At 58.6% G+C, this 15,706-nt stretch overlaps 1 protein-coding gene across 3 annotated transcripts in view; it reads left to right on the forward strand.

Annotated features, from left to right (window-relative positions):
• The first annotated feature begins 467 nt into the window (after positions 1 to 467).
• Positions 468 to 15,706, forward strand: part of LOC125320707 (protein Wiz-like) — a 39,750-nt gene continuing 24,511 nt past the window's right edge. For 2 of the 3 annotated variants that reach the window (XM_048293111.1, XM_048293113.1), the window contains exon 1: positions 468 to 1,882. In XM_048293111.1, coding sequence (XP_048149068.1) covers positions 1,261 to 1,882 — 622 coding nt within the window. In that variant the 5' untranslated portion in view covers positions 468 to 1,260. The remainder of the gene's footprint in view (positions 1,883 to 15,706) is intronic. The other variant, XM_048293112.1, reaches the window with a different exon arrangement.

The raw sequence follows: 15,706 nt of genomic DNA on the forward strand, positions 1-15,706 counted from the left end.
CGCTCCGGGTTTGGGATTCGCTCCGGGTTTGGGAATGGCTCCGGGTTTGGGATTCGCTCCGGGTTTGGGATTCGCTCCGGGTTTGGGAATCTCAGCGGGTTTAGGAATCTCTCCTGTTTTGGGATTTGCTCCGGGTTTGGGAATCGCTCCGGGTTTGGGATTCGCTCCCGGTTTGGGAATGGCTCCCGGTTTGGGATTCGCTCCCGGTTTGGGAATGGCTCCGGGTTTGGGATTCGCTCCCGGTTTGGGAATGGCCCCCGGTTTAGGAATCGCTCCCGGTTTGGGATTCGCTCCCGGTTTGGGAATGGCTCCGGGTTTGGGAATGGCTCCGGGTTTGGGAATCTCATCGGGTTTAGGAATCTCTCCTGGTTTGGGATTTGCTCCGGGTTTGGGAATCGCTCCGGGTTTGGGATTCGCTCCCGGTTTTGGGAATCTCCCCGGGTTTGGGATTCGCTCCCGGTTTGGGAATCGCTCCCGGTTTGGGAATCTCCCCGGGTTTGGGATTCGCTCCCGGTTTGGGATCTGCTCCCGGTTTTCTTCCCTCGGCCCTCGGGGCGGGGAAACATCTCGCTCCAGCTCGAATACTTCCCTGTTCATTTGCATTCCGTACCTTGAAGGTATTTTTAGTCTCTTCCCTGCCTTCTCCTTCCTCGCCGGGGTAAATTTAGCTCCTTCTTCGCTCCCTCCTGTGCCTTTATCCTCCGTGGAGCTGCGAATTCCCGGCTTTTTAGCGCCTCTTTCCTCCTATTTTTCCCCATTCTTCCCTTCCCGGGTCGGGCTCCGACCCGCCCTGCTCCGGGAGCCTCCTTCATTTATCCGGAATTGTTTTAATTCCCACCTTTTTGGGGTGGGGAAAGGTGATTTTGGGACCCTCCTTTCTTCGGGATCGTTTTAATTCCCACCTTTTTGGGCGGAAAAGATGATTTTGGGATCCTCCTTTATTTCTCCGGGATTGTTCTAATTCCCACTTTTCAGGTGGGGAAAAGGGGATTTTGGGGGGATTAATTTTGGGGAATCCACCTGGTTTTAACCTGGTTGCGCCTCCCAGGAGGCTCCAAAGGTTTTCCCAGGAGGAAAATCCGATCCTCCGCAGCTCATCCCGGCAAAAGGACGCAGCAGAACATCCCCAGATCCTCATTTTGGGGTCAACCCCGCTGGTTTTGGGCTGCTTTTCCCCGTGGCTTTCCCAGCACCACATCCTGGAATTGAAGTTTTTGGGACAAACGCCGGATTTGAGGGGATTTTTGGGAATTGCAGGGGATGGAGGGGTCGTCGTTCCCTCAGCGAGTGTGGAAAGGGGGGAGAAGTGAGACTCGGGGACCTTTTGGTGGCACCGGCGGGGTCGCGGTGGCACGGGAGCGTTCTCGGCACGGCACCGGCTCCGCCTCACCCCAACCCGGCCTCTTTTCTCATTTTCTCCTCGTTTTTTCTCTCCTTTCCCGCAGGTTTTTCCGGCAGTCCCTGGCCACCGGCAGCACCCCCCCGTCCCCGGAGTGCCGGCGCCGCGTCCTGTTCCGAGCGACCCCGCAGCACCGGCGCGGGATGGAGAAGAGCGTCCCGGATTTCTCAGAGCGCCACGGAGACGGAGGCAGAGCCCTCTTGATGCCCCCAGAACCCAACCCAGAGACTTTTCCTGCCCTGGAGCGTCCCCAGGGCGAGGAGCGAAGAGCTGCGTTCCTCCAGGATGCCAAAAAAGCCCCGGAGAACCCGGCGTTGTCCGGCACGGAGACGGAGCTGGAGGAGGACGCGTTCTACGGCGTGGAGGAGCTGGCGGCCATGAGCCGGGAGGGGAAGGGACCCGAGCTGAGGGAGGAGCCCGACTTCTTCTCCTCGCTGGCCCGGCAGGAGCCCGACGTGGCCCTGGAAGCGCACGACGAGGCCGGTGAGTCCCGGCGGGCGCCGTCGGGGGGCGGCAGCGGCTCCGGGTGCGTCGTGCGCGGCCGCGTCGGCACGGTCGGCTCGGTTGGTGGCACCGGGGTGGTTTGTGGTGGGGGTTGGGTGTCTTGGTGTTGATGTTGGCTCTCTTGGTGATGGCTCTCTTGATGTTCTCCCTTGGTGTTGGTTCTCTCTTGGTGTTGGTTCTCTTGGTGTTGGTTCTCTCTTGGAGATGAGGTTGACTCTCTTGGAGATGGCGTTGACTCTCCTGGAGATGGCGTTGGTTCTCTTGGTGACGTTGTTGGCTCTTCCTGGTGACGCTGTTGGTTGTCTTGGCGTTGGCATTGACCTTTGGTGACATTGTTGGTTCTCTTGGTGGTGATGCTGTTGGTTCTCTTGGTGTTGGCGTTGACTCTTGGTGACGTTTTTGCTTCTCTCGGTGATGCTGTTGGTTCTCTTGGCGTTGGCGTTGACTCTTGGTGACTTTTTGGTTCTTTTGGTGATGCTGTTGTTCTCTTGGTGACGTTTTCGGTTCTCTTGGTGACGCTGTTGTTCTCTTGGTGACGCTGTTGTTCTCTTGGTGACTTTTTGGTTCTCTTGGTGACTTTTTGGTTCTCTTGGTGACGCTGTTGTTCTCTTGGTGACACTGTTGGTTCTCCTGGTGACGTTGTTGGTTCTCTTGGCGTTGACATTCCCCAAATCTCAGCATTTTGGGGTGAAATGGGAACCGCGGTGCGGTGACAAACGCCTGCACGGGATGGAAGGGGACGCGAGGTTGCCGATGTCCCCTCGCCGTTGTCCCCTCGCCGATGTCCCCTCGCCGATGTCCCCTCGCCGTTGTCCCCGTGCCGTTGTCCCCTCGCCGTTGTCCCCTCGCCGATGTCCCCGTGCCGATGTCCCCTCGCCGTTGTCCCCTCGCCGTTGTCCCCGTGCCATTGTCCCCGTGCCGTTGTCCCCGTGCCGTTGTCCCCGTGCCGTTGTCCCCTCGCCGTTGTCCCCTCGCCGTTGTCCCCGTGCCGTTGTCCCCGTGCCATTGTCCCCTCACCGATGTCCCCGTGCTGTTGTCCCCTTGCCGTTGTCCCCGTGCCATTGTCCCCTCGCCGATGTCCCCTTGCCGTTGTCCCCGTGCCGTTGTCCCCGTGCCGATGTCCCCTTGCCGATGTCCCCTTGCCATTGTCCCCTCACCGATGTCCCCGTGCTGTTGTCCCCTCGCCGTTGTCCCCGTGCCATTGTCCCCTCGCCGATGTCCCCTTGCCGTTGTCCCCGTGCCGATGTCCCCTTGCCGATGTCCCCTTGCCGTTGTCCCCGTGCCGTTGTCCCCGTGCCGATGTCCCCTTGCCGATGTCCCCTTGCCATTGTCCCCTCACCGATGTCCCCGTGCTGTTGTCCCCTCGCCGTTGTCCCCATGCCATTGTCCCCTCGCCGATGTCCCCTTGCCGTTGTCCCCTCACCGATGTCCCCTCACCGATGTCCCCTCGCCGTTGTCCCCTCGCCGTTGTCCCCGTGCCGATGTCCCCTCACCGTTGTCCCCTCGCCGTTGTCCCCCCGCCGTTGTCCCCTCACCGATGTCCCCTCGCCGTTGTCCCCTCGCCGTTGTCCCCTCGCCGTTGTCCCCTCACCGATGTCCCCTCGCCGTTGTCCCCCCGCCGTTGTCCCCTCACCGATGTCCCCTCGCCGTTGTCCCCTCGCCGTTGTCCCCTCGCCGTTGTCCCCTCACCGATGTCCCCTCGCCGTTGTCCCCCCGCCGTTGTCCCCTCGCCGTTGTCCCCCCGCCGTTGTCCCCCCGCCGTTGTCCCCTCACCGATGTCCCCTCGCCGTTGTCCCCTCACCGATGTCCCCTCGCCGTTGTCCCCCCGCCGTTGTCCCCTCACCGATGTCCCCTCGCCGTTGTCCCCTCGCCGTTGTCCCCTCGCCGTTGTCCCCTCACCGATGTCCCCTCGCCGTTGTCCCCCCGCCGTTGTCCCCTCACCGATGTCCCCTCGCCGTTGTCCCCTCGCCGTTGTCCCCTCGCCGTTGTCCCCTCACCGATGTCCCCTCGCCGTTGTCCCCCCGCCGTTGTCCCCTCGCCGTTGTCCCCCCGCCGTTGTCCCCCCGCCGTTGTCCCCTCACCGATGTCCCCTCGCCGTTGTCCCCGTGCCGTTGTCCCCTCGCCGTTGTCCCCTCGCTGATGTCCCCTCGCCGATGTCCCCTCGCCGTTGTCCCCCCGCCGTTGTCCCCTCGCTGATGTCCCCTCGCCGATGTCCCCTTGCCGTTGTCTCCTCGCCGTTGTCCCCTCGCCGTTGTCCCCGTACTTTTTGGAGAGCCCTGGTCCCTCTGTCGCCGCGTTGGGACCCCAGACCCCCGGTGCCTGTCCCCACGCAAGGGGCTCCCGGCGGTTTTGGGGCCGGGGTCTGTGTCACCCGTGGGTGACCCCGTGGTGTCCCTTTGCGGCTTCGGAGCAGCTCCGGGCTGAGCGAGGTTTCTGTGCAATGGTTTGGGTTGGTTTGGGGGATTTTTTTGGGTTTCCTGCGTGAAAAACGATGGATTTTGGGCTTTGAAGGAGCTGGGGACATGGAGAACGTCCCCATCCACGTGTCCCACCTGGAAGGGTGGAGAGGCTCAGCTGGGGGGGTTTTGGGGGGGCTTTGGGGTGGCCCCAACCCCAGCTCTGCTCCCTCCTATGGGATTGAGCTCCCATCGCTGCTGGGAAAATCGGGGTGAAACGGCCCAAAATGTCCCTGGGCTGTCACCCTGGGTCTGGTGTCACATCCCGCATCCCCAAAGCCCCCAAGACCCCCAAAATTCCCCCAGCACCTCTCCAGAATTCCCCCTGGACCCCTCTAAATCCCCCCAAGAGCTCCCCATGACCACCAAACACCCCAAGCCCCCCCAGGGCCCCCCTAAAACCTCCCCAAACCCCCCCAAAACCCCCCCAAATCCCCTCAGGACCCTCCATAACCCCCCCTGGAGCCCTCAAGCCCCTTGGAGGGATTTGGGGTCTTTTGGGGGCGTTTTGGGGGATCCATAGGGGCCAGGGGAGGTCACGGGGGGGGCGGGGGGGGGGGGTTGGGGTGCTCTTAGGGGGTGTCCTGGGGGAATTTTGGGGGCTTTTTGGGGGAGTTTTGGGGGTTGGCCCCCTGTCCCTTCCGGGATTTCCTCCTGGGCTGTTTCCCTCTCCCCCTTTTGGGGCCGATCCCAGGAAGGAAGGAGGGGGGTGGCACTTCCCTGTGGGGTCCCGACCCTTCATCTCTGAGGTCCCCTCTGTGCGTCCCGAGCCCTTGGCACCCTTATCTCATCCCCCCGGGCGTCCTTATCTCCCCGGGCACCTTATCAACCCCCCGGCCCCGCGCCGGTGGGGCTCTGCTCCCGGCGGGGCCGTTGGGGCCGTGGTTTGGGGTCGGGGCTGGCCTTGGGGTTGTGGTTTGGGGTGCTTGGGGCCGTGTTTGGGGCCCGGGGGGGGTTGGAGCTGGGTTTAGGGGGTAAGGGGCTTTTGGGGCTGTGTTTGGGGCCCTGGAGGGGGTTTGGAGCTGGGTTTGGGACGGTTGGGGCCGTGGTTGGGGTTGGGGTGGGGTTTGGGGCTGTGGTTAGGGGCGGTTGGAGCTGGGTTTAGGGGTTGGAGGAGGTTTGGGGGCTGTGTTTGGGGTCCAGGGGGTGGTTGGAGCTGGGTTTGGGGTCACTGGGTGGACAGGGCTGTGGTCAGGGGGTGGTTGGAGCTGGGTTTGGGGTCACTGGGTGGACAGGGCTGTGGTGAGGGGGTGGTTGGGGCTGGGTTTGGGGTCACTGGGTGGACAGGGCTGTGGTCAGGGGGTGGTTGGAGCTGGGTTTGGGGTCACTGGGTGGACAGGGCTGTGGTCAGGGGGTGGTTGGGGCTGGGTTTGGGGTCACTGGGTGGACAGGGCTGTGGTCAGGGGGTGGTTGGAGCTGGGTTTGGGGTCACTGGGTGGACAGGGCTGTGGTCAGGGGGTGGTTGGAGCTGGGTTTGGGGTCACTGGGTGGACAGGGCTGTGGTCAGGGGGTGGTTGGAGCTGGGTTTGGGGTCACTGGGTGGACAGGGCTGTGGTCAGGGGGTGGTTGGGGCTGGGTTTGGGGTCACTGGGTGGACAGGGCTGTGGTCAGGGGGTGGTTGGAGCTGGGTTTAGGGGTCGGGGTGTGTTTGGGGTTGTGTTTAGGGGTGGTTGGGGCTGGGTTTGGGGTCACTGGGTGGACAGAGCTGTGGTCAGGGGGTGGTTGGAGCTGGGTTTAGGGGATGGGGGGGATTTGGAGCTGGGTTTGGCACAGTTGGGGCCATGGTTGAGGTCGGGGTGGGGTTTGGGGTTGTGGTTAGGGGGGGTTGGAGCTGGGTTTGGGGTGGTTGGGGCCGTGTTTGGGGTGGTTTGGGCCGTGTTTGGGGTGGTTGGGGCCGTGTTTGGGGTGGTTGGAGCCGTGTTTGGGGTGGTTGGAGCCGTGTTTGGGGTGGTTGGGGCCGTGTTTGGGGTGGTTTGGGCCGTGTTTGAGGTGGTTGGGGCCGTGTTTGGGGTGGTTGGAGCCGTGTTTGGGGTGGTTGGAGCCATGTTTGGGGTGGTTGGAGCCGTGTTTGAGATGGTTGGGGCCGTGTTTGGGGTGGTTGGAGCCGTGTTTGGGGCGGTTGGAGCCATGTTTGGGGTGGTTGGGGCCGTGTTTGAGGTGGTTGGAGCCATGTTTGAGATGGTTGGGGCCGTGTTTGGGGTGGTTGGAGCCGTGTTTGGGGCGGTTGGAGCCATGTTTGGGGTGGTTGGAGCCGTGTTTGGGGTGGTTGGAGCCGTGTTTGGGGTGGTTGGGGCCGTGTTTGGGGTGGTTGGGGCCGTGTTTGGGGTGGTTGGAGCCGTGTTTGGGGTGGTTGGGGCTCTGTTTGGGGTGGTTGGAGCTGTGTTTGGGGTGGTTGGAGCCGTGTTTGAGGTGGTTGGATCAGTGTTTGGGGTGGTTGGGGCCATGTTTGGGGTGGTTGGAGCCGTGTTTGGGGTGGTTTGGGCCGTGTTTGGGGCGGTTGGAGCCGTGTTTGGGGTGGTTGGAGCCGTGTTTGGGGTGGTTGGGGCCATGTTTGGGGTGGTTGGGGCCGTGTTTGGGGTGGTTTGGGCCGTGTTTGGGGTGGTTGGGGCCGTGTTTGGGGTGGTTGGAGCCGTGTTTGGGGTGGTTGGAGCCGTGTTTGGAGCTGGTTTTGGGGCGGTTGGAGCTGGTTTTGGGGTGGTTGGGGCTGGTTTTGGGGTGGTTGCTCCAGTGCCAGGACTGGGATTTTGGTCTGGCCTTGGCATGAGCCGGGCGCTCCCGGTGCCTCCGAGCTCCTGATTTAACGTGGATCCATCCCCTGAGTTTTGGGGTGTTTGGGGTGAGCTTTGGGGTTTTTTTGGGGTGAAATCGTGCCGTTGTTGTGGAGTGACTCCTTCCATGGGGTTCACCAAAGGGTTTGGGTTCGATTTTGGGACGAACCGAGCCCTCCAGGTGCCTCCAAGGTCCTGATTTAATGGGGAACCCTCCCAGTGAATTTTGGGGTTTTTGGGGGGTTTTTTTTGGGGTGAAATCATGTCGTTCTTGCAGGGTGGCTCCTTCCACGAGGTCCTGCAGCCTTTGGGGTCGATTTTGGGATGAGCAGCGCCCTCCAGGTGCCTCCAAACCCTTTTGGAGCCCATCCCGAGGGATCTTTGCCAACATTTTTTTTTTTTATGGCCTCCTTTGAACCCCATCCAGGAAAAACCCCGACAGCAGCCACCCAGCGAACCCACAGACGGCCCCAAACTCCCCGGGACAGCCCCCCAGCCTTTTCCTCGTGGCTGTGGGGCTGCCCCCTGCGATCGTGGCCCCTTTCCAGCCGCTCGGGATCGGCTCTCGGCCTCTTCCCGCTCATTTTCCCCACTAATTAGGGCCTCGTCAGCGTCTGCGGGACCGTGCCAGGAAAAGCTGTCCCGTTGTTGCCTAGCAAATAAATCATGGGATCGTCCAGGCCGGGAACGCGCTCGGAAACCCCAAAGTCGCACGGAAAAAACCCCGACGCTCTCTCGCTCCTGCGGCAGAGCTCTCGGACCTGAAGATTTTTGGGATCGGGAGCTTTTCCCAAAGATTTTTGGGGTCGGGAGCTTTTTCCCAAAGACTTTTGGGATCGGGAGCTCTTCCCAAGAACTCTTGGGGCCGGCAGCTTTTCCCAAGAACTTTTGGGGTCAGGAGCTTTTCCGAAAGACTTTTGGGGTTGGGAGCTCTTCCCAAAGACTTTTGGGGTCAGGAGCTCTTCCCAAACACTTTTGGGGTCTGGAGCTCTTCCCAAAGACTTTTGGGGTCAGGAGCTCTTCCCAAAGACTTTTGGGGTCAGGAGCTCTTCCCAAACACTTTTGGGGTCTGGAGCTCTTCCCAAAGATTTTTGGGGTCAGGAGCTCTTCCCAAAGACTTTTGGGGCTGACAGCTCTTCCCAAGAACTTTTGGGGTCAGGAGCTTTTCCCAAAGACTTTTTGAAGTCGGGAGCTTTTCCCAGAGACTTTTGGGGCCGACAGCTTTTCCCAAAGTCTTCTGGGCTCAGGAGCTCTTCCCAAAGACTTTTGGGGTCGGGAGCTTTTCCCAAGAACTTTTGGGGTCAGGAGCTTTTCCCAAAGACTTTTTGGGGTCGGGAGCTTTTCCCAGAGACTTTTGGGGCCGACAGCTTTTCCCAAAGTCTTCTGGCCTCAGGAGCTCTTCCCAAAGTCTTTTGGGGTCGGGAGCTTTTCCCAAGAACTTTTGGGGTCAGGAGCTCTTCCCAAAGACTTTTGGGGTCAGGAGCTCTTCCCAAAGACTTTTTGAGGTCGGGAGCACTTCCCAAGAACTTTTGGGATCGGGAGCTTTTCCCAAAGACTTTTGGGGCCGACAGCTTTTCCCAAAGTCTTCTGGCCTCAGGAGCTCTTCCCAAAGACTTTTGGAGTCAGGAGCTCTTCCCAAAGATTTTTGGGGTCAGGAGCTTTTCCCAAGAACTTTTGGGGTCAGGAGCTCTTCCCAAAGACTTTTGGGGTCAGGAGCTCTTCCCAAAGACTTTTTGAGGTCGGGAGCACTTCCCAAGAACTTTTGGGGTCGGAAGCTCTTCCCAAGAACTTTCGGGGTCGGGAGCTTTTCCCAAAGACTTTTGGGGCCCCGGGAAAGCCCCAGACTCCGGCTTTGGTGGCCGCAGGATTGGGATGACCCCATGCCCACGACGCCCTCCCTGACCCGCTCCTCCACGGTGCCACCACGGCGGCGTCAGCGGCGTCCAGAGCGACTTTTTTGGGCTTCGTTATCCCAAAATTTTGGCCGGGACCGGTCCGGGCGGGATGTGCGGGGCCGGCTGCGAGGCACGGAGCACCTGCCGTGCCCGTCTTGCCGGGGCTATAAATAACATCCCAAATCGGATCCCAAATCACCTCCCCGATCCAGCCCTCCCCCGGCGGCCGCGGTAACGGGGCCACGGTTTAAAAATAAACCCGGGGGGGAAAGCGCCGGGCACGGATTGGGATTTTCCAAAGTAGGGCATGGCCCAGGTCTTCCTCCCCACTGGGCATCCCAAAGGCTCCGGACTGGGTCAAACTGGGAATTTTTGGCCGTAAAATCCCGGTTTTTGGTGGCGGTGGAAGCGCGGCGTTGGCTTTTTCGGGATGGTTTCCTGCCGTGCTCTTCCCTGCCGCTCCGTCCTTTTCCAGATTCCTGGAAAACCGCAGGGAATCTTGGTTTGTTTCCTGGTAATTATGGGATCAAAGCTGGCTGGGAGCGTGGAGGTGGCCGGGGACGCCGTCCCCGTGTCCCAATCCCGGCGGGAATGAGCTCATCCGCGGGCACCGGGCCTCGTTATTCCTGCTCGGGAATTGCTGGGGTTGGGAAAATGAAATTCCCGTTCGTGCTGGGGTGGATGACCCAAAAAACTGGGAATTTTCAGTGGATTAACAGCAAAATCAGGACTAAGGAAAACACCGGCTGGTCGCTTGTCCCGATCCCGAATAGGGATGAGGATAAATCCAAGGAATTTCATCGCATCCCCCCGAATTTAACCCCAAAGGGGTCTGGAGACCCCGAGCATGGAGGGGCTCAGCTGGGAGAGCGGAGGTTAAACTGGGACGGGATTTTCCCAAAGGTTTGGGGGCTCCGGAGAGGTCCCAATCCAGGAGAAAATTGTTCCAATTCCCAAAAAGGTCGGGAAAGGTGCCCCAGGTAATTCCAGAGCTGTCTAGAGCCCGGTGATTTACGGAGAAAGGAATTCCGGGAGTTGTTCTTGGAAGACGCCGCCGCGGTCGTCGATCAAAGCCAGGGCGGGTTCCGGAAGGGGATGGGATTTATCCCGAGTGGAAAACCCTCCGGGATGGAGGGAGAGGCAGGGATTTATCCCGAGTGGAAAACCCTCCGGGATGGAGGGAGAGGCAGGGATTTATCCCGAGTGGAAAACCCTCCGGGATGGAGGGAGAGGCAGGGATTTATCCCGAGTGGAAAACCCTCCGGGATGGAGGGAAAGGCAGGGATTTATCCCGAGTGGAAAACCCTCCGGGATGGAGGGAAAGGCAGAGATTTATCCCGAGTGGAAAACCCTCCGGGATGGAGGGAAAGGCAGAGATTTATCCCGAGTGGAAAACCCTCCGGGATGGAGGGAGAGGCAGGGATTTATCCCGAGTGGAAAACCCTCCGGGATGGAGGGAGAGGCAGGGATTTATCCCGAGTGGAAAACCCTCCGGGATGGAGGGAAAGGCAGGGATTTATCCCGAGTGGAAAACCCTCCGGGATGGAGGGAAAGGCAGAGATTTATCCCGAGTGGAAAACCCTCCGGGATGGAGGGAAAGGCAGGGATTTATCCCGAATGGAAAACCCTCCGGGATGGAGGGAGAGGCAGGGATTTATCCCAAATGGAAAACCCTCCGGGATGGAGGGAGAGGCAGGGATTTATCCCAAATGGAAAACCCTCCGGGATGGAGGGAAAGGCAGGGATTTATCCCAAATGGAAAACCCTCCGGGATGGAGGGAGAGGCAGGGATTTATCCCAAATGGAAAACCCTCCGGGATGGAGGGAGAGGCAGGGATTTATCCCGAATGGAAAACCCTCCGGGATGGAGGGAGAGGCAGGGATTTATCCCGAGTGGAAAACCCTCTGGAACAAGCTGCTCCCACTGGGATGGAGGGAAAGGCAGGGATTTATCCCAAATGGAAAACCCTCCGGGATGGAGGGAGAGGCAGGGATTTATCCCAAATGGAAAACCCTCCGGGAGGAGCTGCTCCCGCCGGGGATGGAGGGAAAGGCAGGGATTTATCCCAAATGGAAAACCCTCCGGGAGGAGCTGCTCTCCCCAGGATGGAGGGAAAGGCAGGGATGTGGCTTTTGGGATTCTGTTGGTGGCGCTTTTCCCACTCGGATCCCTTTTTTGGGAGAACTGGAAGCGCTTTTCCCACTCTGGAATGTTTTTCAGGAGAACCGGTGACACTTTTCCCTCTGGGATTCTGTTGGTGGCACTTTTCCCATTTGGGATTGTTTTTTAGGAGAACTGGAAGCACTTTTCCCACTTGGATCCCTTTTTTAGGAGAACTGGTGGCGCTTTTCCCACTCGGGATTGTTTTTCAGGAGAACTGGAAGCGCTTTTCCCACTCGAGTCCCTTTTTTGGGAGAACTGGTGGCACTTTTCCCACTCTGGAATGTTTTTTAGGAGAACTGGAAGCGCTTTTCCCACTCGAGTCCCTTTTTTGGGAGAACTGGAAGCGCTTTTCCCATTCTGGAATGTTTTTTGGGAGAACTGGAAGCACTTTTCCCACTCTGGATTGTTTTTTTGGGAGAACTGGTGGCACTTTTCCCACTCGGATCCCTTTTTTGGGAGAACTGGTGGCACTTTTCCCACTCTGGATTGTTTTTCAGGGGAACTGGTGGCACTTTTCCCACTCGGATCCCTTTTTTGGGAGAACCGGTGGCACTTTTCCCACTCTGGAATGTTTTTTGGGAGAACTGGAAGCACTTTTCCCACTCGAGTCCCTTTTTTGGGAGAACTGGAAGCGCTTTTCCCATTCTGGAATGTTTTTTGGGAGAACTGGAAGCACTTTTCCCACTCTGGATTGTTTTTTGGGAGAACTGGTGGCACTTTTCCCACTCGGATCCCTTTTTTGGGAGAACTGGTGGCACTTTTCCCACTCTGGATTGTTTTTCAGGGGAACTGGTGGCACTTTTCCCACTCGGATCCCTTTTTTGGGAGAACCGGTGGCACTTTTCCCACTCTGGATTGTTTTTTGGGAGAACTGGTGGCACTTTTCCCACTCTGGAATGTTTTTTGGGAGAACTGGAAGCACTTTTCCCACTCGAGTCCCTTTTTTGGGAGAACTGGTGGCACTTTTCCCACTCTGGATTGTTTTTTTGGGAGAACTGGAAGCACTTTTCCCACTCGAGTCCCTTTTTTGGGAGAACTGGTGGCACTTTTCCCACTCTGGATTGTTTTTTTGGGAGAACTGGAAGCGCTTTTCCCACTCTGGAATGTTTTTTGGGAGAACTGGAAGCACTTTTCCCACTCTGGATTGTTTTTTGGGAGAACTGGTGGCACTTTTCCCACTCGGATCCCTTTTTTGGGAGAACTGGAAGCGCTTTTCCCACTCTGGAATGTTTTTCAGGGGAACTGGTGGCACTTTTCCCACTCGAGTCCCTTTTTTGGGAGAACCGGTGGCACTTTTCCCACTCGGGATTGTTTTTCAGGAGAACCGGTGGCGCTTTTCCCACTCGGATCCCTTTTTTAGAAGAACTGGAAGCGCTTTTCCCACTCTGTAATGTTTTTTGGGAGAACTGGTGGCACTTTTCCCACTCTGGATTGTTTTTTGGGAGAACTGGAAGCACTTTTCCCACTCTGGAATGTTTTTTGGGAGAACTGGAAGCACTTTTCCCACTCGAGTCCCTTTTTTGGGAGAACTGGTGGCACTTTTCCCACTCTGGATTGTTTTTTTGGGAGAACTGGTGGCACTTTTCCCACTCTGGATTGTTTTTTGGGAGAACTGGAAGCACTTTTCCCACTCTGGATTGTTTTTTGGGAGAACTGGAAGCACTTTTCCCACTCGAGTCCCTTTTTTGGGAGAACTGGTGGCACTTTTCCCACTCGGGATTGTTTTTTTGGGAGAACTGGAAGTGCTTTTCCCACTGGCTCCCCTTTATAGGAAAACCGGTGACACTTTTCCACAGCTCCCGAGCAGGAAGACCACTCAGGAATTTTCCCAGCACCCAAAAATCGGGATTTGGGGGATTTTTGGGCAGTTTTTTCCCTGCTGGCAGCACGGGGACAGCGATCTGAGCCACGGCTCTTCCCGAGCCTCCTCCAGCGTGGCTTTTTAGGGAATGAAATCCCAATTTTATCCACGGGGAAGCCAAAACGCAGGGAAAAAAACCCCAGCGGGGCTGGAAAGGAGGGGAAAAAGGGATGGATCTCCGGGATAAACACTCCTGGTCTGGAAATTGGGGATGGATCCAAACCAAGGCTTGCGCCAGAGCCGGGACGCCTTTCAAGGGGCTGCTCGTGCCTGAAAGTTCTCCTGAAAGTTCTCCGGCTCTTCCCGGCCCAGGAATCCCGCTGGAAAAGCTGGATCCGGCCGGGATGGATTTGTAGATTTGCTGCGAGGGCTGGGAAATCTTTACAGGAGATAAAAATCCCGGGATGGGCTGGAATTGGCTGTGAAGAGGCCGATTGGGATCTGAATGGAGGGAGGGCCCCACCCCGACCCTCCCGGGCGGGGCTCGTGTTCCCAAAATCCCCGGGAATGGCGGAAAATGTGGATTTGGAAGCACCTCCCGGAGCAAATCCTGCCTGGAGCAGGGGCTTGGTGGCTCCGGGAGGATCCCGCGGGTGCCGGGGGCAGGAGCCGCCCCTGTCCCGCCGGATTTCGGGGAGCGCCGAGGGTTGGAGGCTTGGGATCGCGTCCTGGGGTTTGGGATCGCATCCTGGTGTTTGGGATCGGGTCCTGGGGTTTGGGATTGGGTCCTGGGGTTTGGGATTGGGTCCTGGGGTTTGGGATTGGGTCCTGGGGTTTGGGATCGCGTCCTGGTGTTTGGGATCGCGTCCTGGGATTTGGGATCGCGTCCTGGGGTTTGGGATCGCATCCTGGGATTTGGGATCGGGTCCTGGGGTTTGGGATCGCGTCCTGGGGTTTGGGATCGGGTCCTGGGGTTTGGGATCGGGTCCTGGGGTTTGGGATCGCGTCCTGGGGTTTGGGATCGCGTCCTGGGGTTTGGGATCGGGTCCTGGGGTTTGGGATCGCGTCCTGGGGTTTGGGATCGCGTCCTGGGGTTTGGGATGGTGTCCTGGGGTTTGGGATCGTGTCCTGGGGTTTGGGATCATGTCCTGGAGTTTGGGATCGCGTCCTGGGGTTTGGGATCGCGTCCTGGGGTTTGGGATCGGGTCCTGGTGTTTGGGATCGTGTCCTGGGGTTTGGGATCGCGTCCTGGGGTTTGGGATCGGGTCCTGGGGTTTGGGATTGTTTCGTGGGGTTTGGGATCGGGTCCTGGGGTTTGGGATTGTTTCGTGGGGTTTGGGATTGTTTCCTGGAGTTTGGGATCGCGTCCTGGGGTTTGGGATCGGGTCCTGGAGTTTGGGATCGCGTCCTGGAGTTTGGGATCGGGTCCTGGGGTTTGAGATCGGATCCTGGGGTTTGGGATTGTTTCGTGGGGTTTGGGATTGTTTCCTGGAGTTTGGGATTGGGTCCTGGAGTTTGGGATCGCATCCTGGAGTTTGGGATGGTGTCCTGGACTTTGGGATTGTTTCCTGGAGTTTGGGATCACGTCCTGGAACCCAGGAGAACCCCCCGTCCTGACCATCGCGCTCTTTCCCCCCACTTCCCCCTTCTTCCTGGAGGAAAAGCTCTTCCTGGAGTTCCCCGCGTGGCTCCAGGGCTCCCCCATCCCCCCGGAACCCCCGAGAAACACCCGGAGAAGCCGAGGAATCCCTCGGAAAGCTCCGTCCCGGGGCCGGGAAGTGTCGGGTTCCTCGGGACGGCGCCAAGGCAAACATTCCCGGTGGGAATCCTCCTCCTCCTCCTCCCGCCTGCTCCGCTTTCGGATCATCCCCCTCCTCCACAGGGGCTCGACTCTGGCGCTTTTTGGGGAGAAAACGTCGGTTTTTGGGGATTTTCTGCCTTGTTAGCGCTGCTGGAAGTTTTCCAGGAGCTTTTCCAGGAGCTTTTCCAGCTTTTCCTTCTCCGCTGCCTTTTCCCGCAGTCCCGGAGCTGCAGGTGGCAAAGCACGGCCGGATTTGATTTTTTCCTTTTTATTTTGGAGCTTTCCAGGGATTTTTGATGGTTTTTTTTTTTCCTTCCCTGCTGGTGACTCACGGCTCCCATGTGACCCCTGAGCTAACGAGATTCCCATCCCTCCCACTTCCCGGGATTTCCCCGGCACTTTCAGGCACCCGTCCCCATCCTTTTCCCTCCTCCCGCCTCTTCCCCATCCAGAACTTCTCCAGACTTTTCCCAGAACCTTCCTGGAGTCGGGAACAGGGCTGGGACCTCACTTTCCGGGAGCCTGGAGCGGTTCCCTCTCCGTGGAATCTTTCCCTCTGTGGATTCGTTTTCCACGGATCTTCCTCTTCCTTCCGGATTTGTCGCTCCTGAGATGTTTCTCCTCCCCCACCTGGATCAGGTCGGTCCCGTGGAGCCTCCAGACCGCCTTGGGGACATCCCAAACATCCCCGGGAATGTTTTCCGCCTCCGTTGGTCGTGGAAAGGGTGCGGCCGTTCCTCCGGCAGCCGGCCCGGCCTCTCCTGGAGCAGACCCCAGGTTGGGCCTCTTTTCTTGGAAAAGCAGCGGAGCAGCTGTTCCCGGGAAAAGGAACCGGGAAAAGTTCGGGAGGGACAAATTTAACGGAGATTTTGGGTCACTTTGGGGGAGTTTGTGGCACCTGGAAAATCCTGGAAGGGC

This window comes from Corvus hawaiiensis (genome assembly GCF_020740725.1).
Source record: "Corvus hawaiiensis isolate bCorHaw1 chromosome 32 unlocalized genomic scaffold, bCorHaw1.pri.cur SUPER_32f, whole genome shotgun sequence".
NCBI lineage: Eukaryota > Metazoa > Chordata > Aves > Passeriformes > Corvidae > Corvus > Corvus hawaiiensis.